The sequence below is a fragment of the Clupea harengus genome, chromosome 23 (genome assembly GCF_900700415.2).
Source record: "Clupea harengus chromosome 23, Ch_v2.0.2, whole genome shotgun sequence".
In the NCBI taxonomy this organism is placed as follows: Eukaryota; Metazoa; Chordata; class Actinopteri; order Clupeiformes; family Clupeidae; genus Clupea; species Clupea harengus.
Genome location: NC_045174.1, coordinates 8,148,493 through 8,174,181, shown reverse-complemented (window position 1 = coordinate 8,174,181; position 25,689 = coordinate 8,148,493). Strand labels below are relative to the sequence as shown.

General features: G+C 43.2%; 1 protein-coding gene across 7 annotated transcripts in view; it reads right to left on the bottom strand.

Moving 5' to 3' along the window:
- Positions 1-189: 189 nt before the first annotated feature.
- Positions 190-25,689, bottom strand: part of LOC105888863 (hyaluronan-binding protein 2) — a 43,728-nt gene continuing 18,228 nt past the window's right edge. For 2 of the 7 annotated variants that reach the window (XM_031560538.2, XM_031560541.2), the window contains 15 exons: positions 24,411-24,500; positions 24,103-24,213; positions 23,686-23,802; positions 23,252-23,368; positions 22,818-22,980; positions 18,912-19,000; positions 4,270-4,432; positions 3,987-4,075; positions 3,418-3,580; positions 3,131-3,219; positions 2,558-2,831; positions 1,897-2,039; positions 1,508-1,642; positions 1,127-1,269; positions 190-785 (listed from right to left, as the gene is read on the bottom strand). In XM_031560538.2, coding sequence (XP_031416398.1) covers positions 621-785; positions 1,127-1,269; positions 1,508-1,642; positions 1,897-2,039; positions 2,558-2,831; positions 3,131-3,219; positions 3,418-3,580; positions 3,987-4,075; positions 4,270-4,432; positions 18,912-19,000; positions 22,818-22,980; positions 23,252-23,368; positions 23,686-23,802; positions 24,103-24,213; positions 24,411-24,500 — 2,051 coding nt within the window. In that variant the 3' untranslated portion in view covers positions 190-620. Of the gene's footprint in view, positions 786-1,126; positions 1,270-1,507; positions 1,643-1,896; positions 2,040-2,557; positions 2,832-3,130; positions 3,220-3,417; positions 3,581-3,986; positions 4,076-4,269; positions 4,433-18,911; positions 19,001-22,817; positions 22,981-23,251; positions 23,369-23,685; positions 23,803-24,102; positions 24,214-24,410; positions 24,501-25,098; positions 25,646-25,689 lie in introns of those variants that run through there. The other 5 variants (XM_031560542.2, XM_042703292.1, XM_031560539.2 and 2 more) reach the window with 4 other exon arrangements.

Genomic DNA, 25,689 nt, shown 5'->3' with positions numbered 1-25,689 from the left:
GGAAAGAGGTGGAGAGGAATGTCAGCCAAGGAAGATGATGTCAGAATGTAAGATGGGTTTAGTGTGTGCTGGCATTGAGAGGGTTAACAGGAAGTTGATTTTGATGTGTGTGTTTCTATGCATGTGTAAGCTGAGAGCTGAATTTGCCACAAGTGTGACAGTAGCTGCTAAGAAAAATGAAGACAGTCGCTCCTCAAACATTTTTTTTTAAATTTGGAATGATAGGAAGTACTTGTAAAGTGAGACTCAACAATACGTAATTGTGTTCTTTAACAAAGAGTAGGCTTTAGGCAAGACGATCATTGTGGTCTCAGACACCACAGCCTTGTGCTCTGGCAAAGTGTCTAGCGCCCCCTTGTGGCAGTTTTTAAACGGATGGCCTTGTGTTTGAAGACATACTGTATGTGATTTTTACGTGGATGACTGACCGGTTCAGCTTTATGATATAGAAACTCAGCCAATAGGCCATGGTGTTTGACAAAAGTGAAAATGTTTGGTTATAACTTTCAAAAGGAAAATAAATGCTTTTCAACTGCAACTGCTTCAGCAACCCTGCTGCAATGTGCACACACACACACACACTTACATGTGCACACAGACACACCCATTGATCTGTGCCACTACAAGTCTGTCAATAATTTAGTTGCGATCCAGTCGATGAAGTGGGTGACTCGGACGTAGACTCCAGGCTTGTTCTCGACACCACAGCTGTCCCCCCAGCTCACTACGCCGTACACATAGTGGGTCCCATTCTTCTCGCACACGAGAGGACCACCAGAATCACCCTGCCAACAGAACCACAGGGCCACTTGGACTTTGAGATTCCTTTCCTCAATCAAAATGAACACTCAATGTGTCCAAAAACAGAAAAACCTTGCCCTACAAGTTGGGAAATTCTTGAAATGCAAACACATGTTAAAAGGACCCAGAAAAACAATCCCAGTTCACTCCAGTTGGTAGTATGTATCTAGTAATAGACACTTTCCCCATGGTATTAGTATGCTTTCACAAATAATCTCAGTCATGTTCGGAACGCGAGTTAAGACGCCTACATAAAGACAAACTCTGTCTCTCTCTCCCCCCCCCCCCCCCCCTCTCTCTTTCCATCACACACACACACACATACCTGGCACGAGTCTATCCCTCCTTGCATGCTCCCAGCACAGATCATGTTGTCGTCCAGCCTGGCGCCATAGACATCAGGATCTGTGCAGCGCTGCTGGGAGATCAGACGCACCTTGGCTGTCAGCAGCTGGGAGCTGGAATGCTCTGTTCAAGAGAGATAAAAGTGAGAGGGTGGCATTATATGTCATGTTCAATTAATGCACTGCCAATTCATTAATGAATGCAATTCATTAATACATGCAATACATTTGCAATAGAAAAAGGGGCTGTTTAACCGATTTTGTGCAAGGAAGGTATGTAATGTGATGATGGCAATTGTCCACAGGTTTGTATTGTTTAAGTTTGTGTGCTTCTGGTGAGTGGGTGAGGAGTGTTCCCTTGCCTGTCTCGGTCTTCCCCCATCCTGATATGGAGCACTCGGTGGAGTCTGCGAGGGGGCCGGTGGGCAGGCAGGCTGTCTTTACAAACCTGGTCTCTCTGGCGCACTGGCCCTTTGAACCCTTCAGTTTCAGCAGAGCTGCAATTCAACCAGAAACAGTGAGACATGGCAGACTTGGCAGAGAGTTGTTATACTTAAATCATGAGGGAAAACTCACAACTACCACAGCTATCTCTTCTGAACATATTCATGTTCCAAGGCATTCTTGTGAGATGGGAGTACTTAATCTCTGAATACTCGTGTCTAGATCTCTGGTACTCATGTCTGTTGTATTGTATCTGTTACGTCTGTCGCCATGGTTGCGTTCATGCTCATTCTCCAGCATGACTCACCCACGTCGTTATGAAGGGCATCAGGGCTCTCTCTGTACTTCTCGTGGATGAGGGCCTTCTCCACGGCGATGATCTGCTCAAAGTCCTCTTTCTTGTGCAGGGTGACGCCACCCAACTCCACCTGCATCTCCTCCATCGGGTTACTAACGACAGACATGAGAGGAATGAGAAAGATGCCCTTGTTCTTATCTCAATCCTGGTGAAAGATCCAAACTGATGTTTCTCATTTTACTCAATATCACTGACGATACAGTAAGAATGTTTTTAAAGGTACAGTCTGTGATTCTGGTGAAATAATAATACCCCTCCCTCTATGTACTCCTGAAGGATTTGGGGACTGGCCTTAGCCACTTTGTTTGTTTCCACATTTTCAGAGCTGGAACGGTGTACAAACACCAGTGTTTTTTTTGAGTGCACACACAGAATGGACCGCTAGAGTACTGTGAGGAGCAATTCGCTAAAATTGATGAAAAGCATATTGGATTAGAATCACAAACTGGATAATTGCTAGAAATGTTTTGATGAATAGGCTATTCATCACTTGTATGGGTACACTACCCTGTACTGAAGCCACAGACACCCATGCAGTTTCATGCTGAGCAAGCAAAGCATTAACAGGCCCATTGAGAGAGAGAGAGAGCTGGTGGGAGGCTTCACTTACATGCAGTGCGCAGCAGTGAGAACCCAGCAGGACCCAATCAGGATGCCTCCACAGCTGTGTCTGTGGGCCTTTGATGAGCCTGGGGGCCTGACCTGCAGGGAAACCTGCCAAGGGTGGGCGGCTGGCTTGGCCTTCTTCCCTTCAAAGATCCTGGAAATCATGCGGCCAGGCTCGGGCTTCCCACATTGGGAAAACTCCTGACTCGGGGGAGCCTTGGTGCTGGGAGGGTCAGTGGGGAGTCGGCTGGGAGGGTTGGTGTGGGAGGGTCGGATGACTGGGATGGTGGGACGGATTTAGTGAGGAGAAGAGTGAAAGAGAAGAAGAGATGAGAGAGAGCTTCTGAAATGTTTTAAGAAAAAGCTGAAGACTGTATCTAACACTGCATTTTACTGAGATCAATGTATAATACATACATTGAAAAATGTCTCATTGACTGCTAAGGTATATAAACTAAGCTGTTACAGAGGTTTGATCTTTGCACAACTCATTGATTTCATCAACAATCCTTTATTCAATCAATAGAAGCTGCTTGTCATGTATTTACACAGTGTGTGTGTGTGGGTGTGTGTGTACCTGTGCACTCTTTGACATCGCAGTACTCCCAGCGAAGCTTGTTATTCACTTTGACGAAGCACCAAGGAGCGTTCTCTCCATCAGGATTTCTGCATGAGAAGAGGTGCACATTATCATACACCCGTCCCTTTTAAACCCACACACACACACACACACACGTACATCTTGCACACACACCACATACACACAAGCACACACACACACACACACACACACACACACACACAGTCACTTACACACAAACACGCACTTGCACACACACACGCACACAAAATCTGGCTGCAGACCTGCAGTAGCTGTGAGGTCCCAGTCCATCAACACTGTCCTTAGAGTTACCACCAGAACCGGGGATAAGGTGAGAGTTCCAGGGTAGACACTCGTGTTTGTCCACAGTCTCACTCACAAAGCCTCGGTATGACTCTCCGTCCCCAACAAAACAGTCCTTGGGCCCTGGACACATTTCAAGATGGTGTTACAGTCCTTAAGTCTTTTACCCACTAACTGACTGAAATTCTTGGGCAAACCATTTCTGGATTTGTTGTTTAAAGTGCAGAGATGGTAGTATATGAGTGTGTTGTGTTTTAGCATTGATCTGTTTGGAGAAGAAGAGATGAGAGAGAGCTTCTGAAATGTTTTAAGAAAAAGCTGAAGACTATCTAACACTGCATTTTACTGAGATCAATGTATAATACATACATTGAAAAATGTCTCATTGACAGCTAAGGTATATAAACCAAGCTGTTACAGAGGTTTGATCTTTGCACAACTCATTGATTTCATCAACAATCCTTTATTCAATCAATAGAAGCTGCTTGTCATGTATTTACACAGTGTGTGTGTGTGGGTGTGTGTGTACCTGTGCACTCTTTGACATCGCAGTACTCCCAGCGAAGCTTGTTATTCACTTTGATGAAGCACCAAGGAGCGTTCTCTCCATCAGGATTTCTGCATGAGAAGAGGTGCACATTATCATACACCCGTCCCTTTTAAACCTACACACACACACACACACACACGTACATCTTGCACACACACCACATACACACAAGCACAAGAGCACACACACACACACACGCACAGTCACTTACACACAAACACGCACTTGCACACACACACACACACAAAATCTGGCTGCAGACCTGCAGTAGCTGTGAGGTCCCAGTCCATCAACACTGTCCTTAGAGTTACCACCAGAACCGGGGATAAGGTGAGAGTTCCAGGGCAGACACTCGTGTTTGTCCACAGTCTCACTCACAAAGCCTCGGTATGACTCTCCGTCCCCAACAAAACAGTCCTTGGGCCCTGGACACATTTCAAGATGGTGTTACAGTCCTTAAGTCTTTTACCCACTGACTGACTGAAATTCTTGGGCAAACCATTTCTGGATTTGTTGTTTAAAGTGCAGAGATGGTAGTATATGAGTGTGTTGTGTTTTAGCATTGATCTGTTTGGCTTATAATTACCAGTCCATTACGTTTAGTTTTGACAGGTTGGATAATGCTAAATAAGTCTTTTGTTTTTGCTGAATGCATGCACACCTTCTCAGGACATAATCCTCCACCTCCCTCTGCATATATGGCCAATAGAATCTTTCTCACATCAGATTAAGGACCTTCTCAACACCCACATGGCCCATGTCATCATGCAGATATTTTAGAACAAGGGACCTGAATTTTGTTGGAACAACCAGCTGCTTATGCGGTCCAGCTTGTCGGTACAACACCCCATTTTGTATGAAGAGCCTGCTCCACTCCCCCATCAATCTTCGGGCTTCACTGGACACACTCTCTCTGTCCGTCTTGGTGGGATTTTTCCCTCTGCTTTTGAACTTCATGACTTCCTCAATTGCCTTGTCCTCATGCTGTGCACCTCTTACATCCTCGGGTGGAATGATCATTGAATTTGGGGGTTCCTGTTCATTGTCAGCGGTCAGCTGCAGAACAGCAATCCATGGCACATCCTTCTCTTTCGCCACCATACTCCCCTGCCACACTGCTGTTACCACCTCTGGAGACAAAACTTCTGTATACTTCCCAATGTGCTGAGTAAGTGAGACAGGGAAACGAGAAAGTGTGGCAGCATCAATGTTATTCTTACCAGGGCGATACTTTATATCAAAGTTAAAGTCGGCCAGCTCGCCCACCCAACGGTGCCCAGCTGCATTTAATCGGGCTGTGCTCAGGATATAAGTAAGGGGGTTATTATCTGTGTAGACAGTAAACTCAGGGGCATAATAGAGATAGCCCCGAAATTTGTCACAAATGGCCCATTTTAAGGCAAGGAATTCAAGTTTTCCTGAGTGATTTGGACCCATAAGCAATCACCCGTAACTTGCCCTGTTGATGTTGATAAAGGACAGCACCAAGCCCTTCATTCGATGCATCGGTATGGAGAACAAAGGGCAGGTTGAAGTCAGGGTAAGCCAAAATTGGTGGATTAGTCAGCACGGTGACAATCCGGCCCACAACAGCACTATTTTCCTCAGTCCACCTGACCGGTGTTCTTGATGGCAATTGTTTGCTGGATTTCTTTTTTTCTGACTGAGCAATGCTTACTCCTGAGCCCCGCTCCATATTCTGCAGAAGTTCAAACAGAGGTCTGGCCACACGGGAAAAGTCTTGAGTAAAAGAACGGTAATAGCTCAGAAAGCCCAGGAGTGCTCTTACTTCCCCTACTGTTGTCGGCCTTCTCTCCTTGAACTGAGTTCTTATCTTAATCCTCTTCGTCCGTAATGGGACATAAGGCTTCGACGATCTGCCTCCATCTGGACCTGTCTTGTGCCACATGCTGTGCCTCGCCCCAGGTTAGGTTCATCTCCTTCAGCTCCGCTGTCACCGTTCGCCGCCAGGTGTTCTTGGGCCGGCCTTGCTTCCTTTTCCCAGGTGGAGTCCATCGTAGGGCGATCTTGGGGATGCGGTCCTGGTCCATCCTGAGAACGTGTCCGAGCCATTTGAATCGGCGGCGTTTGATCTCTAGCACCACACTGTTGCACTTAATCTTCTTGTATAGATGTGCATTGGATATTTTCTCAGGCCAGAAGATTCGACAGTTTCCTGAGGCATCCATTATGGAAGGCTTCGACTTTTTTCATGTCGTGAGATGTTACTCGCCAGCACTCCGAGCCGTACAACAACACAGATTTTACGTTACTGTTGTAGAGTCGGACCTTTGTTCTTAAGCTGTATTGCTTAGACTTCCAGATGGAGTGTAGCCTAGCAAAAGCACTGTGAGAAGCTGAACATTTCTTCTCACTGTTACGAACATTCCGGACTGTTTATTTACTTTACCGCGAAATGCGGGAGTAAGAGACGGTGACTTCATTCATTCTCACACACACACGCACGCAGCCACCATTACACAGCATCTTCCCGCAGGTCACATAATATGTGAACCCTGAACATTGTTGAGAGTGTTGTGGGGTGTTTTGTGGGTTTGTGGTGTTTGTTTGTTTCACGATGTGAGATTGTAATGGTGTCGGGTGTTTACCGCGAAGTGGTGTATTGTTTGGTCTGCCGCGATATACAGCACTCATACATAATATTTGCATACACCTGCTGTTGTTCAATTATACTGATATACATACTGGGTACCCACATTCTCATCCATTTGCATTGCAATGACGTCCATAAACTGGTTAACATACATTTACTCACACTTCCTGGTTCTCACGCTTCCACATACTGGTCCCAACGCGAAAGCGCGCTCGCGCTGGGATAACACTTTTACATTGTGTCACTAGTGGAGGGAGCGGGGCATTGTCACAGGGGTGTTTGTCGTGTTCACATTTCATTTAGGTAATAACTATGCATTGTAGGGTGATTTGCTATTGGGTTAAATGGTGTTTGAGTGATTATATGGAGACATGTTATTTGAATGTATAATGCCTGAATGAATGGGTTTGTTAATAATATGCCCAATGTGCTTTGCTTACCCATATTCATGGGTTGGCCCTATTAGGCCAATAAGTGGCAATAGCTAGGCCTTCTTAAGAGGCTAGCTCAGTGCCATTCAGAGAGTGGAGGTAGAAGGACAGCTTTCCTGTTGTGAGGAGTTGTTCTAGAAGGTAACACTGTTACGCTGCATTTTGCTATTGAAGTTTGTTTTTGTCTGAAGTATTTTGTTTGTGCTTATTCATACTTTTGCTAAATCCAGAACCTGGAAAGAAAATAAATATTGTTGAATTGGAAACGTAAACCACTGTTCCGGCAATTCTTTTAACCACCATCTCCAAGTCCACATCCCTAATCGTGGGATGGCCGCGCCGGTCACTCACAAGCACCCTGTGCCTTTCCGAGTCTTGCTCTTGAACTGAGTTACTGCCTCCAAATCCTTGGGGTCTATTTGGACGCCTTCCCCAGACACCAGTCGGCCCACATAACGAACTTGCCGTTTGAAGTCGCACTTATTGGGTCGCAGTTTGATTCCACTGGCTCTCAGCTGACACAGCACTCTCTGAACATCTTCCACATGTCTTAAGAAGGTTTTAGAATAGCAAAGGACATCATCAAGGTACGGAGAGCAAGTATCATCTCGTAGACCCTCAAGAACGGACATGCACCTCTGGAAAACAGCTGGGCAATTACTTAACCCAAATGGAAGCCTGATTCATTCATAAAGCCCCCATGGCGTGCTGAAAGCAGTGCAGTGTTGTGACCCCTCATCCACAAATCCCCGATGATATGCACTTCCCTGATCCAGAAGGGAGAACCAAGACTGCCCCCCTAAGTTGTCAAGGAGGTATTGGATACGGGGTAAGGGGTGCCGGTCAGGAATGGTCTTGCGATTAAGTTCTCGGAAATCCACACAGAGGCGCAAACTGGAGTCTTTTTTTCTAACACAAACAACAGGGGATGAATATGAAGAATGGGACTTTTTAATCCACCTTCGCTCTAAGAGGTTTTGCACATAGGCCTTTACTTCAGTGTAAAGAGGTTTTGGTATGGGCGCTACTGGGGTGTCATCCTTAAGATGAATCTTCAGCTGTAAAGACGGAACGCACCCAATGTCACCCTCTCCTGTAGAGAACACATCTGACACCTCATACAACATTTGCCTGTCTCTTGTTCCTCTGCACTTAAATGGGATAGGTCCACTGGAGGGTTCCACTTCTCATGTACTCTGGGCTGGGCAGTAGCTGAGGTCACTTTGAGGGGAATGCCTTGATTCTGCTGCGGGGTCAACACAGGGAGAATGGTGCAGGCGTTCTCTAGATGGCCCAACACTGCCCGCTGGGGGAGAAATACATCATGCTGAGTTGAATTTTGGATAGGGATGGTTACATGCTTTGCATAAGCACCCTGCTATTCCATGATGGCTGGGAACAGTTCTAGTCCCTCGGGCAAAGTTGTTTCTATGGCAGGCTCAAAACACATTGGGCCTCATTCTCGAACATTTTCTGAAGTTTCTTCTGAAATGTTTCTTACGGGCTTCGGAGAAACAACGTAAGAAAAACACATCCGACAAATTCATGAACGCTTGAAAATGTGTTCCTACGCAGCAGAAGTGTTCTGAGCTGTGCTCCACTGGAAGAGTTTTCTTAAATTGAAAGCGCGTTCTCGTGCTCCTGAATTTGCATACATACACGCCCCGCCAGCTCCTTATAAGGGCACGCAACCGTAGTGACTTGTGCAGTCGGAATCAACCGAATCTACACGAAAGCAACTCTTAAACGAGTCATGTCAAAGCAGAAAGCGAGCACCGTCGAGTAAACGCAGATCTAACTTCAACGGTGCAGAGGTGGACCGTTGCAGGATGTAGATGTGTCCATTCTATTCCATTATAGCTATATCAACGTGATTTTGTCCAAAGCGACGTACAAGGGAGAGAACAGTCAAGCTACTAGCAATAGAGACCTAGTGTAACAATAAATACTACTTTACATAAAAACGAAGTGCAGGAATGTAACTGCTGTAAGTGCAAGTTAAGCACTAGTCGAAGTGCCAGTTAGGAAGGGAGGTGCTCTCTGAAGAGTTGGGTCTTCAAAAGCTTCTAAAAGGTAGAGGGACGCTCTCGTAGTGCTAGGCAGTTCGTTCCACCAATGTGGAACTACAAATGAAAATTCTGGATTGCAGTACTTGCACAGACGGCAGTGCCAAACAACGCTCACTAGTCGAGCGCAGCTTTCTGGTGTAGTCCTTTTATTTATTTTATGACATCACGGTGCCTCGTAGAATCATGACTATACATGTGAAACGCAATTGTTAATGATACAAATATTCTCGTAATTATTATTATTATAATTATTTTAATCCGAGGATGTCTGTAGAGTTGATGTGAACGCAATCACCAACGATTTCTCACAAATTCATTAACACTTCCCACGGGGCCATCTTGTGGTTTTTTAAGGAATCGCATTTGAGAAAACTCTGTCCAAGTGACGACTGCTATTTCGAGTTCGGAAAGTCTTCTGAAGTTCAGAACAAATCCCAGAGGAGAAAACTTTCATGAATGTCAAATGTTTTCCTAAATCCAATTCAGAAGAAATTCCTTCTTAAATTCTTCTTAACTGCGTTCGAGAATGAGGCCCATTGTTCTTTCCTCAAGACAATTTCACACCTTGCACCTCACCTCCCACACTTGGCCAGCTGGAATGATGAGGCCTCTCTTTCCTGTCATGAGGAGGCAGCCCTGTGACCTTTCCTCCACTGGTTCCTCTTGGACAACAGAAACAATTGTTTTTGCAGTGTCAACCTTTAAGTTTAAAGCTTCACTTAAGAGAACACTCAAATTGAGAGGGCCTGCAATGTTTTCCCGAATAAGCTCCACAATGACATTGACTCCAAGCAGGGGATAGTTGAGGTTGCTCTGTGCAACGAGGAAAGGGACTTGAATGGATGCTTTATCCTGACTAGAAGTAAGGATATCTAAATGAGCATCAATCCAGCCATCAAATGGAATGCTAGAGCCATTGGCTGCAGTAACATGAAGAGGTTCAGAGAGTAGAGTCTCTAGAGGTTTGATATCTGTATATGGCAAGTTCTTCATCACCCACTCCCTGCCCACAACACTCACTTGGGCCCCTGTATCTAACAGCATCTCAGTTTTCACCCCATTAATACAGCATAATACAAAACATTTTCCTCCAATGAGCTGGGCTGTCCGTTTAACATAAGGGGTTTTGAGAGAGGTTTGTAAGATGGTTGAGCTGTCCGTGTTGGCAGAGCTACAATCAAGAAGGGCCGTCCCTCTCCCATGACCTCCTCCCATTTCCCGACCCTGACCTGTTCAAGCACCCTACAGCACGGTGTCCACTCTGTCCACAACGAAAACAGTGGCTGCAGGAATCTTATCCCTTTTGTTGGCATTCCTGACATTTTCCATTCCTTGATGTTCTCTGGGATTGCACAGTGGAAGCTACTATTGGTACTATTGGGGGGAAATTTGACCTGTCAGGCTTCTAGGGGATACATTTTTCCAGGTTCTTAGTCAATGCAGACACTAGGGCTGACAGTTCGGTAATGGCCACAGCATTCGCTCTAACTTCAGATACAATAGATGGCTGTGCTGGGGAGCTAATCGTTGTATCACCAGGATGCTGGGCAGCACTGACTGTGACTGGCCTACCTTTTGTGGAAGATAAGAAACGCTTTGCCCTCTCCGCCTCTTCACTTGTCAACCTGGTTATCTGTTCTAAGATGGTTTAATCACTGACCAGGGGAATTGCGAGATATGGTTTAAGGTCATGCCGGATGTTGTTATTCTTTTCACTAGCGCCCTGGTAAAGTGTGTGCAAGAAAACCCCTTGCACTAATTTCTTGTCATAACTAAAGTCGATATCATTCTGTTCTGCTGCAAGCAATACCGTTCCCTAAGGGCCATTATTCTATACACAAACTGTTGTGTGGTTTCCCTGTCTTGCTGTTTGGTATTACTCAGTTCCTGCAACAACTCTCTACTACTTTTATCCCGAATGTGGGTCCTAAGAACCTTCTTCAGCTCAATTACAGTGAAATGATCTTTGTTTGTAAGGTACTCTTTAAAAAGACCTCCTTTGGTTACCCTCAATACAGCTCGTACAATCTCAGACTCTGTGATCCCATTTTCAATGGCCTCATCAATTTGTTTACCAATATGGGTGTATGATATTTCTGACCCAGAATCGGAAATTTGCCCACCCTGGATTTTAAATTCTCTACGAGGCAAGAGAGCTGTTACATCCGTAATTATTATTTTTTTTTATTATTATTGGCCCGCCACCACCCCCCCTCTTCGGAGGACATCTTTATTTATATTCCAGTGTAGTTACAATTAAATTAAAGCCGTTCCGAAAGCACCCACCCCAGTACAGTGTGAGACATTTAAAAAAAAAAAAAAAAAAAAAAAAAAAAGACAGACCAGTACAGTGTGAAAAAAAAAAAAGAAAGACAGACAGACCAAAAGACAGACAAGTAGACAGACAAGTAGACAGACCAACAGACAGGCAAGCGGACAGACCAGTAGACAAATACACAAGACATTATACAGTTGCGGTAGGATTATTGTATACTTTACCAGCCCATGGTAATGGGAAAGCTAAGAGTTGACAGGGGAAGAGAAGGAATTGGTGGGGGAGATCTATTTGAGATGTGCCTGCATTGATGGGGATTGTGTTGAGGACTGCACATGGGTGTATGTGAACAAAGGGAGAGTAAAGCTGGAGAGAGAAAAAGAGAAGAGGTATAATTCAGGGTGTATATGTGTGTATATGCGTTTGTGTGTGTGTGTCTGATTATGCATATGATAGCCAAATGAGATGGGAAAAAGGGGGAAAGAGATGAAACTGGAGAAGTGGGAGGGTGAAGGGGATGTGCGTGGTTTATGCTGCGGCTGAATTTGTAGAAAGGTTATAAAAGGGTTCCATATGTCTTTAAAGGCACATATGTTGTTATTCTTCCTAGCGTGAATTTCTTTTGTTGATATGTATTCTGATAATAGATTGGACCAGTGTTTGAGATGACAGGATGTTTTGGATAACCAGTTCTGGAAGACTATTTTCTTAGTGATAGCTAGAGAGACGAGTACTGGGATTTTGTGTTGAGACAGGAGGGGGAATTCTGAAGTGTCTCCTGGGAGGCAAAGTGTTGGAGACAAGGGGACTCTGCATTCCAGGATGGTGGATATTGTTTCAATAACGGTGGTCCAAACTGAGTGAACGGGTTGGCAGTACCAGGTGGCGTGGAGATAGGAGTCTGTATTCCCTGAAGTGCATTGTGGGCAGATGTCAGTGTCAATAAATCCCATTTTGTACATCTTACTACGTGTGAAGTGGGTTCTGTGAATGGTCTTATATTGTATGAGTTGTAGGTTGGTGTTGGTAGTCATTGCAAAGATGTTACTGCAGATTTGTGTCCAGAAATTGGGGTCGGGAGATAGTGCCAGGTCATTTTCCCATTTTGTTTTGGGTAGTGTTATTGAGCAGTTAGAGGTAGAGATGAGTTTGTAGATATGAGATGTAACTTTTTTGGGTTGGTTCACAAGTTTTAAGAGTTGTTCACTTAATTCAGAGGGCTGCAATGTGTTATTGGTTATTTTCATTTTGAATTTGACTAAAGATCTCAACTGTTGGTACTGGAGAAATTGGTCCCTCCTGATGCCGCAATTCTGGATAATTGAGGTGAATGAGATGAAGTGATTTTCGAATATGTGATGGAGGTGGGTGATTCCTTTTTGGTGCCATTTGGGGAAGTAGATGGGTGCATTGTGCAATTGAAAGTCTGGATTGTGCCAAATGGGGGTGAGTCTGCATGGTGCTAGGGTAGATTTGGTGATTTTGTTGGTTTTCCACCAAGCTGTCAGAGTTGAGGATATTGTAATGTTGTGATAGAAATCCATTTTTTTTATTGACTGTGGTAAGAAGGGGAGGTCTGTGATAGAAACCGGAGAGCATAGGGATTGTTCTAGGTTGAGCCATGGGTAGGTATGTGTGTGATGTTGAGTCCATTTGAGTAAATATTGTAGTTGATTTGCCAGGAAGTAATGTTGGAAATTTGGTGCTTCAAGTCCGCCTAGTTCTTTCATATTTTGTAGGGTTGTGAGTGCAATTCTTGTTTTTTTTGTCTTTCCAGTAGAAGTGGGTTGTCAGAGAGTCTAGAGTTTTGAACCATTTGGCTGTGGGGGTGGTGGGAATCATCGAGAACAGGTATATGATCTGAGGGAGGGTTTTCATTTTAACTGCAGCAATTCGACCGATGAGTGTGAGTGGGAGCTTGTTCCAGCGTTTATAATCATCTTCAATTTTTTTTAGGAGAGGTGTATAGTTTAGATTGAACAGTTCTGACAGCCTGGGGGAAACTGTGATCCCTAGGTATTTGATGTTGCCAGTGGTGAGGTTAAGGGTGGGGTCATGGGCTGCAGAGTCCCAAGTCTCCGGACAGTGGTAGTATAATTGACTTTTTCCAGTTAACTGTATAGTGTGAGATTTTTGAAAAATCTTTAATGATATTGAATGTTTCTTTGAGGGAAGTGGGTGGGGTCTGTAGGTATAATAGAAGATCATCTCCGTACAGGCTGACTTTGTGTTGTGAGTTGTTGGTATGAATTCCTTTGATTTTACTGTTTTGACGTATTGCTGCAGCGAGTGGTTCAATGAAAATGGCGAAAAGGGATGGGGAGAGGGGGCATCCTTGTCTGGTTCCTTGGTGCAGTGTAAAGCTTGGTGAGGTGATCCCGTTTGTGGCGATTGTGGCCTTTGGTGAGGTGTACAGTGTTCTTATCCAGTGGATGAGTGACTCTCCAAAACCAAATTTTCTGAGTGTAGTGAATAAAAAAGACCAATTTACTTTGTCGAATGCTTTCTCTGCGTCAAGTGATAGAATTATGGTTTTCTGTTGTTGTTTTTGTACAATGCTGATGAAATTGAAGAGTCTGCGGATGTTATCTGATGCGTGTCTGTTCTTAATAAAACCTGTCTGATCTGGGTGAATTAGTGAAGGGATGACTGTTTTTATCCTGGAGGCTAATGTTTTCGTGATGATTTTTAGGTCAGTGTTCATTAATGATAGAGGGCGGTAGCTAGAGGGGTGTGTTGGGTCCTTATTGGGTTTTAGTACAAGAGTGATGACTGCAGTATTCATGTGAGTGGAAATAGTGGAGGTGGTTTTGATGTCTGTGATTAGTCTGAGGAAAAGTGGTGCAAAGAGATCCCAAAAATGTTTGTAATACTCTGCTGATAATCCATCTGGTCCTTGTGATTTATTGTTAGGCATGCTGTGTAAGGCTTTGGTGAGTTCTTCAGAAGAGATAGGTTGGTCTAAATAGTTTGCTTGGTCTGTTGTTAATGAGGGGAGGTCAAGATTATTTAGAAAGCTGTCGATTTCTGATTGGGTGGGTTCAGTACCGGCTGAGTACAAACTACTATAGAATTGTCGGAAGATATTGTTGATGTTTTGCGGGTCCTGAGTAGCATTGCCTGAGGAATCGAGAATGGATGGAATAAGTGATTTGTCTTTTTTATGCTGTAACATGTTTGCCAGATATTTGCCTGCTTTGTTGCTGAGATGGAATTTATCGTATCTTAGTTGTTGGATGCAGAACTGCGTTTTTTTGTTTATGATGCTGTCCAATTGTGCTTTGAGTTGTCTTAGCTGGATTTGTGTTTCTTCAGAGTGGATAGTTGACTGTAGATTGCTTAGCTGTTTAATTTTTTCCTCTAGTGTCTTTTCTAACTGTTGTTGCTGTTTTTTCTTGAATGATGAGTATGAGATTATTATGCCTTTCATGACTGCCTTGCCTGTTTCCCAAAGAGTTGATGGGGATATTTCTGGAGAGTCATTAATCTCCAGAAAGGATGCCCACTCTCTTTTGATCAGAGTGGTGAAGTCAGGGTCATCTAAAAGTGAGGAGTTGAAGCGCCATCTTGCGGAGGGTTTGGTTTGTGATGGGGTGGCTAGATTTAGGGACACAGGGGCGTGATCACTAATTATAATGGAGTGGATATTGTTTTCTGAGATATGTTGAATTAAGGAGTTGCTTACCAGGAAAAAGTCAATTCTCGAAGATGATTGGTGGACTGGGGAGAAAAATGAATAATCTTTTGATGATGGGTTTCTCACTCTCCAGCTATCGCCAAGGCCATAGTCAACTATGTATTGTTTAATTATTTCTGATGAGTGCCAAAGTCGTGAGTTGCTATGGTTATGTGAGCGGTCAAGTGACGGAATGAGAACAGTATTAAAGTCTCCGGCTATAATAAGGTTACTTGAGTTGTTCAGCAGAGAGAAGAGGTTATGGAAAAAAGCTGGGTCATCATTGTTAGGTCCATAAATATTCACAAGAGTAAGCGTTAATTGATTGATTGAGATATTGATTATAACGAATCGTCCTTCTGGGTCTGTGGTGGATGAGTTGAGTTTGAATGGGATGTTTTTGTTGATAAGGATCGAGACTCCTCTCTGTTTACTATTAAATGTAGATGAGAATATTTTGTCAAATTGTTTGAAATGGAGATGTTGTAGCTCTGTGTCTGTTAAATGGGTTTCCTGTAAGAAGCAAATATCTGCCTTTAATTTCATAAGGTGATTGATTAGTTTGATTTGCTTAGAGGAGGTATGAAAACCACGTACATTCCATGTTATAAGGTTAAGTGTATGCATAGTTGTATATATATACTGGTGAGTGTATTAGCTGTTCCACAGGTGCACATGGAATTGAGAAATGAGGGGGGAGGGGCAGGGGAATTGAGAGAGTAGGAGTCAAGCGTATAGCGCAGGGATGACATGTACAAGGATATGCAGGTTGACAAAGTTTTTGAAATATGATTTGTAAAAAATAAATAGCACAGATATCTCGAATAAGATCAGCATGGAGTAGCTTCATCAAATTTTTCCAGAGTATTACATATTTCATTGAGATGGGTTTTTCGGGCTGGCTTGGTCAGACACAGAACATAGATAAACCAGATACACATATAAACACTAAACATGTATGAGCACAGCACATTGATAGACATAAAGCTTATCATGTATGGACACAGAACATAGATAGATAGGACACACATAGGCATACAGAAAGATAGAGGGAAAGATCGTGATGCTAGAGAGGATGAGAGATAAAGAGGAAATGTGAGACAGAGAATGATAGATGATACAGAAAGATGAGGAGAGAAAGATAGAGGTAAAGACGTTGAGAGATACAGAGGGAGGTAATGAGGCAGTAGGAGCAGATATAACATAAGCTAGGATACGACAGCAGGGTATACAGAGATTGGAGATATATTATTGGGATAGAGGATGACAGGGTAGCCAGCTACGGTATCTGAGCTACAGCCAGGTGGTGACGTTACGGTCAAGGTAGAGCTTTCCGTCCACGTATAATCTGTCTACCGATAACGTAGCTCGCTTTCCTTTCTCACAGAATTGTTTCATTATTGGAACGAGGATTCTGCGTCGATTTTGTATTTCTTTGGGGAATTGATCGTTCATTCCAAACTTGGTTCCTCTTAAATGTTTTCCTCTGCTTTTGAGGAGTTCTTTGTGCTTATAGTGTTCAAACTTTGCAATTATTGGTGGAGGCTTTGTGGGGTCTTTGGAGGGAAGACGGTGTACGCGATGGAATGTGATTTCCTTGACTGTTGTATCGGAAAGTTTCAGAGATTCGAACATGAAGTCTTTTAATGCTTTCTCTAGGTCATCGGGGATGTTTTCTAGCATGCTTATTCCGGAAAAAATCTGATTCTCACGCATACTGCGACACTGAAGGTCAAGCATTGTTTCTTTCATGATTTGGCTTTCTTTGGTGAGGTTTGTTACTTGCGTAGATAGGTTTTTGACAGTTCCCTTCAGTTTGTTGTTTTCTAGCATAAGTGTTTCGATTTGTGCCTGGGAAAACTCAAAACTAGCTTTTAGTTCTTTGAGGTCTGTGTGGAGCAGTTCGAGTATAGAGAGTTTATTATTAATGGATGATAGTACACTGACCTCGATAGTTGTCTCATCGTCTGTTTCGGTAGATGAGTCTCGCTTGGTTTTTTTCGTGTTGGGTTGGCTCATGATGTCCACGTTGTAAAAGTAGCTGTCAATGAAGGTGAATACGTTTTCCGGGTCTTGGCAAGTTGTGTTATCCAGTGTGGTTTATTGTTTTTAGCAAGTAAGTTGAAAGAATTACATCAGTAATTCTAACAACCTGATCAATATGTGTCTTTAAACCACCTGTGTTTATAGAGACATGATGTGTTGGTGGTGTGTGACTGTCTGTATCTTCATTGCCTGTGGTGTGCATTGAAGGTACCGGAATGTCTGTAGGCGAGGATGATCTTGAATGTGCAGATGGATTAGTGGCGGTCATTTCATTTACAGTGTCCTGCAGATGGAGTAGACGTGACATGCCTGCATCCTCTAGGTCCTGTAGTTTCTCACTTTTCATGTAATACGAAATGTGATAAAACAAGCCCGGTTCAGAGAGTTTTGAAAGTTCAGCGTCGTCTTCATTGTCCAGAGTTGCAGCTAGCTGATACAGCTGACTTGCATTCAGCTGCAGTAGCTTCTTGTGGATTTCTCATTGGAGTACCTGCCGTGGCTCAGATGTCGCTCAGAACTGGCTCCTACACGGTAAGAATCCCGGACGTAGCCCACAATTGTTACTAGCCTCAAGCCTAGGGGAACTTGGGCTAGTACAAACAGGTTCTTTACACTTAAGAAGTGAAGAACAAAAGCAGGTGTCAAAAGCATGGAGTTCCATTTATTAAATATCCAAAAAAACAGGCTACAATAAAAGACAGGCTATCATCATCAGTTGCCCAAAACCATGTGCAAATCACACTTTACAAACATTGCTAAACACACACACACAAACACCCTTCAACAAAGTAACACTTCAATAACCAGTCTGCTTGTTGTTAGAACATATACACTTATTTGCTAGCCTGACGATGTCATACTCATAATTCTAGTCAGAATATGAGTCTGATATCGCTCCATTGGGCTGTGATTATGGGGCGTGTTTCAACCGAACCAGGAGAAAAGATGCCTCTTCGCTCAATTGGTTACCTACAACCAATCAGAACAACGTAGTATGTGACCAGGGGCAGCTGATACATTACACTTTTACCGGATCCCGTAGGAAGGAAGGCAAAAACATCTTTTCGATTGACAAATGCCTTAATCGCGTTTCTCTGTTCCTCTTTCAAAATGAATGCACTGTCAATGTCTAAATGGACTCGAATCTATACATTTCAGCTCTCCAGCGGCAGCCATGTTTGTTGAAAACGAATTAAACTCGTGTGTTGGTGACGTGGTTGGTTACGTTACTGTTGATCATCTGTCCATCATCATATAAAGCCCGCCTTAACAATTTGATTGGTACGGCCGATATCGAGCCGCAGATAATTTCTCCTCAATGGAGTAATGCCAGACCGAACTTCCCAACCAAAAAATGTGTGGGCGGGGCTAAGTTCGGTCTGGTATCCAGGCTACTTATTTGCAGCAGTTCAACCGAAAAGGAAAGGTTGGATTACCTTAAGAAGTGAAAAACAAAAGCAGGTGTCAAAAGCATGGAGTTCAAACACAAGCTCCCACATTCCTTCTCTTATCCCTGCCTTGCCGAGTGCCTTCAATGACCCCTTGCTGCTCCCTAGTGGACTGGAGTTAACCAGACATGATTGAGTGCATGCGTGTCTATGTGTCTATGGGCGTGCGGCACTACTGATAGCCTGTTACAGTATATAAACCAAGTTGTTACATAGGTTTGATCTTTGCACAACTCATTGATTTCTCTAGAAGATACTTCTGTCAATCAACAATCCTTTATTCAATCAATAGAAGCTGCTTGTCATGTATTTACACTGTGTGTGTGTGTGTGTGTGTGTGTGTACCTGTGCACTCTTTGACATCGCAGTACTCCCAGCGAAGCGTGTTATTAACTTTGATGAAGCACCAAGGAACGCTCTCTCCATCAGGATTTCTGCATGAGAAGAGGTGCACATTATCATACACCCGTCCCTTTTAAACCTACACACACACACACACACACACACACACACACACACGTACATCTTGCACACACACCACATACACACAAGCACACACACACACACACAGTCACTTACACACAAACACACACACGCACTTGCACACAACAGGCATGAAAACGGGTCAGGGGTGAAAAAGGTGAGAAGGATATTACCCCTCTAAGGGGGTCCGGGGGCATGCTCCCCCGTAAGAAAATGTTTAATATTCCATATTTTAAAGCATCAATCTGATGCATTTTGAGAGGCTTTTTTTGCCAACCTGGGGAGAGCTGGAGAAACTTAACTTCAGCCATGAGTCCAAAATTATTATGGCCTCCTTACTAAGTATTATGCACTGATGTCACTGGGTCTAACATACAGTATAAGAGGCACAATGTGGTAAGGGCACCACAAATGGCTTAATGCATAGCCCCCACAAGAGATGGTGGACATGCTGTAACTTAACTTGTCTACTCTTCCATCATGATTGACAGCCAATACAATGTTATGTAATTCAGATTTTAATTAGGGCTGTCAATAGATACAAAACAATTAACTAATTAATCTCACATTTTGAAATTCATTAATCTAAATGAATCGCGATTAAAAGTTTGTTTGACTTCTAAAGACTAAATCTTATGAATTAACGAGTAATCACTTTCAGACAGCGTGTATTTTAGACACTGTTGTTTAATTGTATTTTTTTTTTTAACACAAAACTACACGCAGAACTGTGTTTTCAAAGAGGCTCAGGCCTATAACTCATACCTATAAAGTGCCAGCCAGGTACAGACTGTGTGCCGCGCAGGGTAGATGTTAAAATGGAAGTAGCCTAGCAGCTGCCAACATAATACGGGCACTATCAGTGCCTAAAGTGGTCAGTTTGCCAGTTATCTCCCATCTGTTTGAGACGTCGATGAATTCCTCTGCACAGTCCTCCGCTATATGTTGCGAATGTTTTTTTTTTTTTTTACTTCCAATGCAAAAGATCTCAATTTCCATACATTGTCAATAAAATGAACTGTGACACCCAGGTAATTGTCATTTCTGACTGACGTCCAGTTGTCACCAGTAAGGGCGATGCTGGCAGCTTGTTCGAGGAGCTGAATTTTTTGTGCTCTCTCGCCGTCATACAACGGTAAATCGTAAGAATTGTCCCCTGAAGCAATTCGAATCACCTCAGACAGCCCACTGTCCTCAACTATGTTGATGGGCCGACAGTCACCGGCAACCTAAACTGCGTAAGCATTGGTAACCTTTTCACGGACTGGTCTAGTTATTTTCCTAGTGAAGTCGTGGTGGGGTTGGCGACCATCTTACCTGGGACTGCTTTCTGTCAGGTGCTTTGCATTAAGGTGATAACTTAAAGACGAGCTGCTTCTGTGGTAGCTTAAATTCAGCTTGACAAATGCTACATACAACTTTAGTTTTGTCGGTTGTTCCGTCATTTTCACTCTTAAACAGAAACTTTCCGCCCAACAATCCCTCTGCTCTCTCCATCTTCAACTACCATCTCGGTCTCTCCTATTCCTGACTGCAGGCAAGCGGCGGTTTCGTGTCATGTGTCAATGCACATCGGAAGTAAACAAAGTTGCGTTAACTGCCTTAAAATATTTTATCGCATTAATCTCGGCCACAATAATCTCATAGATTAACGCGTTAACTTTGACAGCCCTAATTTTAATACATTTTATTGGCAAAGATAACAATTTACATTACAGTTCGTAATACTCTCAGAACAGGGACGTGCGGTCCTATGAAGCAGGTGAGGCAGAGCCTCACCTGTCATCTAATCTGTGGTATAGGTGTAATTTCTGCATGATTCCAATCATTTCGAGCATTTTTATAATCAAAATCGTGCGCATGCGTAGAACCTTTGAGCTGAGCTCAAAACGCATTGAAAAATCATGTAGGTGAGGCACACAGTACCTCTGCCTCAATGAAGGGGGCGTGCGAGAGCGCACCTGTCGGGGTTATCCTGGGAAACGTTGCTCTTCTTCTACACTTCTACTTGACGGCGAAAATGGAAGATTTTATTGCTAAGCTGAAGCAGTTCTCAAAACTGGACTTTCAGTCCAAACGTGAAATGATTAATAATGGGAGACCAATGCCGGAGTTAAAAGGTATGCTTCAAGCGACGGGACAGAAGATAACTCGATCGACTTCTCACATTCAAAGCCAAATTGCTTTGAACATGTTTGGAACCTCAAGAATAAATTTGGTTTTGAACTTACAGCGGCAGCTCCGTTGATTTCCCATTATTTCTCTTGGGATTGTTTTATGTCTATGTGAAGCCATTTAACATCACTCAAGTGGTTGTGATCACTTGGAACCCAGGACTGCTTTTTATTGGCGAGCTGATTTTGAGAAATTAAACTTAAATTGTAGGTAAGTTGTGTTTCCTGGTTGCAATGGTTATCCTGTTGCTACATTAGCTAATTAGCTAGCTAATAACCTTACGAGTTAATCGGAAGAGTTCAATTTGCATGAAATGATAGCTGGTTATCTAGCTGATGTTATAGTCTCCATGATTTAACTCTTAAAATTATAATGGGAAAAGGTAGAAACCCTCAGGGTGCTTGTGCAACTTCGTAAGAAAGAGTTCATATTCATGAGTGCATAATATTTACACGTGAGTTCATCACAAGCTAGCAGCTGCCTACTGTATGCACCTTACCTATGTGTGTGTAAAGAATGCTGATATGAAAAACAACCATTAGTCAATGTGAAAGCTGCCAATTGAATGGTGATCTTAGATACTCTATCGTAAAGGCGCCTATTAACGCCCCAGCTATTAAAAACATTTATAGATCGAAAAATCTTTAATCAATCAATCTTACATATTTCAGTAGCGGTGGGTGTCTAGATTAGGACTGGTAACTTGTTTGGTTTTCAACTGAAACGTGTTTTCAGTTTTATTCCGTTGTGTAGACCGACACGCAAAATTAGCTGATACAGGAGGTGGAACCCATTAACAGCCTTTCTGTATATATGTCTATGGAAAGCTCTATGACCCTCACAAATTCTCGTTGCGAAATTGAATTTGTTCAGTTCGTTCCATGTGGGTTTGTACACACAGAAATAAATCGCTGTCTAGTACACTAAATAACGCTGTACTGCAATTTTTTGCACACATACAAGTTAAATACCCCCTTTGGGTAGGAGCGTATGGTGTTTAAAATCCGTTATCTTGGTTGATATAGAAATCAATATTAAGTAACATGTACCTGCGTGAGGCTGTTAATAGGTTTCGGGCGTTAATAGGCGCCGTTACTAAATTGGGTTTATGTATTTGTAAATTTGACTCTGAAAAAGTAAGTGCCTCACCAGCCACGAACCTCACCGCACGTCACTGTCTCAGAACCAGATCATTTTTTCTTCTTTGCCTGCACCACCAGTTTTTTCATGGCCCGCTTTCGCTGTTTTGCCAGGTCTCAGAATCAGAATCAGAATGGGATTTATTGGCCTCGCCCTTTTCTCTTCTTCAGCAGCCGTGCTTTCAGCTTCTGATGGTGGTCTGCACTGGTTATGCAAGGCAACTTCGCGTTAATTCACTGAATCTCGCGCTCCCTTCTGGCACGCGCACCTGTTCGCAGTTCACTGAATATGAATACCTACCCCCCCCCCCCCCCCCCCCCAAAAAAACATTTCTCATCGAATCTACACGATTCACGTAGGTCACCTATTTTGGTTTCAAAACGGCGAATTTCGCCGAAAGGTGAGGGATTTTCATGCCTGACACACACACGCACACAAAATCTGGCTGCAGACCTGCAGTAGCTGTGAGGTCCCAGTCCATCAACACTGTCATTAAAGTTACCACCAGAACCGGGGATAAGGTGAGAGTTCCAGGGTAGACACTCGTGTTTGTCCACAGTCTCACTCACAAAGCCTCGGTATGACTCTCCGTCCCCAACAAAACAGTCCTTGGGCCCTGGACACATTTCAAGATGGTGTTACAGTCCTTAAGTCTTTTACCCACTAACTGACTGAAATTCTTGGGCAAACCATTTCTGGATTTGTTGTTTGAAGTGCAGAGATGGTAGTATATGAGTGTGTTGTGTTTTAGCATTGATCTGTTTGGCTTATAATTACCAGTCCATTACATTTAGTTTGGACAGGTTGGATAATGCTAAATAAGTATTTTGTAGTGCTAATATCCCTCGTCAAGTCGGAATATTGTGTAGAACAGATTGTGACTTTACCGACTTGGCAGAACTTTCCACTGTAGCCAGTGGGACAGATGCACTCAAACTTGTTTCTGGTTCGTCCCTTCTTGCAGGTTGCTCCGTTCAGGCAGGGGTCAGGTCTGCAGGCTGCAGCTGGAGGAAGACCAAGACACAGCCCTCTGAAACTGCACTTAAATGACACTGTAATAACCTGTAATAACTGCTCAGTGATTAGTGTTTCAGCCATGAGTCGTTGAGTTCATTACTGACTGGTATATTATTTTCATTGTGTTGTTCTCGACTTGAACAACTTTGACCTTACATTATCTTAGTGATAAAAGCACAGCTGAAACTGCTCATATCAGCTGTGCAAAAATATGCAAATACCTCTGACCAATGCCTCAGGATCGTCTACACTGACAGGGAACATTTCTCAATTTGCATGAGATCACTACATTTAGCATGCCTACCTTTCCTGCAGCATTGTCCACTATAGGGGGCTTTGCATTTGCACTCATAAAAAGGAGCCGTCTGTGTGAGGACACACTCTCCCCAACCACACATGACGTCCTTACAGGGATTGACGACTGCGTGAAACAATGATGTGAATATTAGCATTAGCATGTTTAATGTGTTGCCAATACCTACAGTTTGGAGATGAACAAAATCCCTTCTAAAGCAGATATCTCGAAAGGTCAGGAACACTGAATCGGCACATTAGATATAACATGGTTGCTGATAAATATTAAGATAAGATATTGCTGAGGACAAATTACTTCTGTATGATATGAAGATATGCCAACTGTGATAAACATGGAAATAAACATCTTTTATCGATCCATTGCAGTATTGTTCGTGTAAGATGCTTGGTCATTGGAGTATCTTACATATTTGGCAGTGTTTGCCACTATATGGTCTTTGACAGGAGCACTGGTATCCACCAGCCGCCAAATTGTAACAAACGCCATTATTGAGGCACCGATTAGGGCCACACTCATCTGACAGAGAAGAACAGATGCACATAAAATACATATGGCAGGAAAGCATGATGATAACTGGTCTCTGGATAACTGTAGCGTATTTGTATTGCAAGTGAGCTGTAGCATTTAAAGGGTGCCATTTAACAAGAGTAGACCTTGACAGCTTTAGATGATACTATTAACCACATCAGTAATCTGCAGAAGTGTGGCCTTACCGGTCTCATCAATCAGATCAGTCAGCCAGCTTAGGTCATGATCTTTACTCACTGAGGGCTCCTCGGTGTAGTCATAATAGCTATACACAGCTGTCAGAGAAACATACAATAAATGAACATTATGTAAATGTTGCCCTAGAGTCAATTCCCTGTTAAGACTCGGCTGTTACCTGAGTACACTTGGTGCCACCTGAATAATGTCAACTAATTGAAGTGAGTGGAGTGCATAACACATTTACAATTATTTACAAATAATTTATTTAACCAAAATAGTCATGTATTTGAAATAATAATGATTCACTACCACAAATAAGATTGAGTTATGTTTAGGCTATTTAAACTATATTGAGGCCCTGTATAGAAAACTCAATGGATATGGGCACTAAACCAATAATGAAAATAGCAATTTCCCTAATCAATGAACTGCATAAAAACAGCACCTCACCTTTAAAACTAAATGATCAATACGGGAGCTAATAATAGGTACAAAATAGTAACTGTCAAAACTCTCCCTAGTATAACTTACACTTTAGGCCATGTGTTCACATGAAATTACAAACAGGGACATGCATACCAGTATAAAAGAAAATACAAAGCCGGCATGGAAAACAACAAATAAAATAATCAGTTCAACCCCAGTTGCAGGCCTGTTAACTGTGTTCTTTTGCGCCCAATAAGGGCTACTCACGACCACCACGTTTGTGCCGCGTGCACCGTTGATATTGCATCCAGTCTGTCTGTTTGCAATCCCATGTAGCTAGCCGGCAATCGGTCCTGGCAAACTGGTCCTCCCACGTAGCTGAATGGAACTGCTAACGGTCCTGGTAGCTAGCAGCGCTATTCAGTGGCTTGGCTCCCATGTAGGCTGCCTCAAAGGAACCACGAGTGTCCGGGTTACTAAGGTGCTATTTGAGCAGCACGTTCGTTTGCAAAATGACGGCGGTACACAGTACAGTACTCCTCTACTAGATTAGCTAGCACTAACTATAAATTCACAATGCTGAGCAAGCTAGTTAGCATCCAAAACAGAACATAAAAATACTGTGCCTTTTCGTTGGCTGAATGAAAACAAGAAAGCCTTAGGTACACTAAAACTAAAAGTGGCTCAACCTTCTAACTACTGATGTAGCAGTTTTCTTAATCTCAGTTTTTGTCTTAACTAACCTCAACGCAGTCGTTATCATCTTAACTCCTGTCTCTCTCTGTTTCGAGGGCTCTCTACTCTCTTTTTTTCCAGATCCCGCCTCTCAACCAATAGGGAGTCACCTTTCATGAGTGA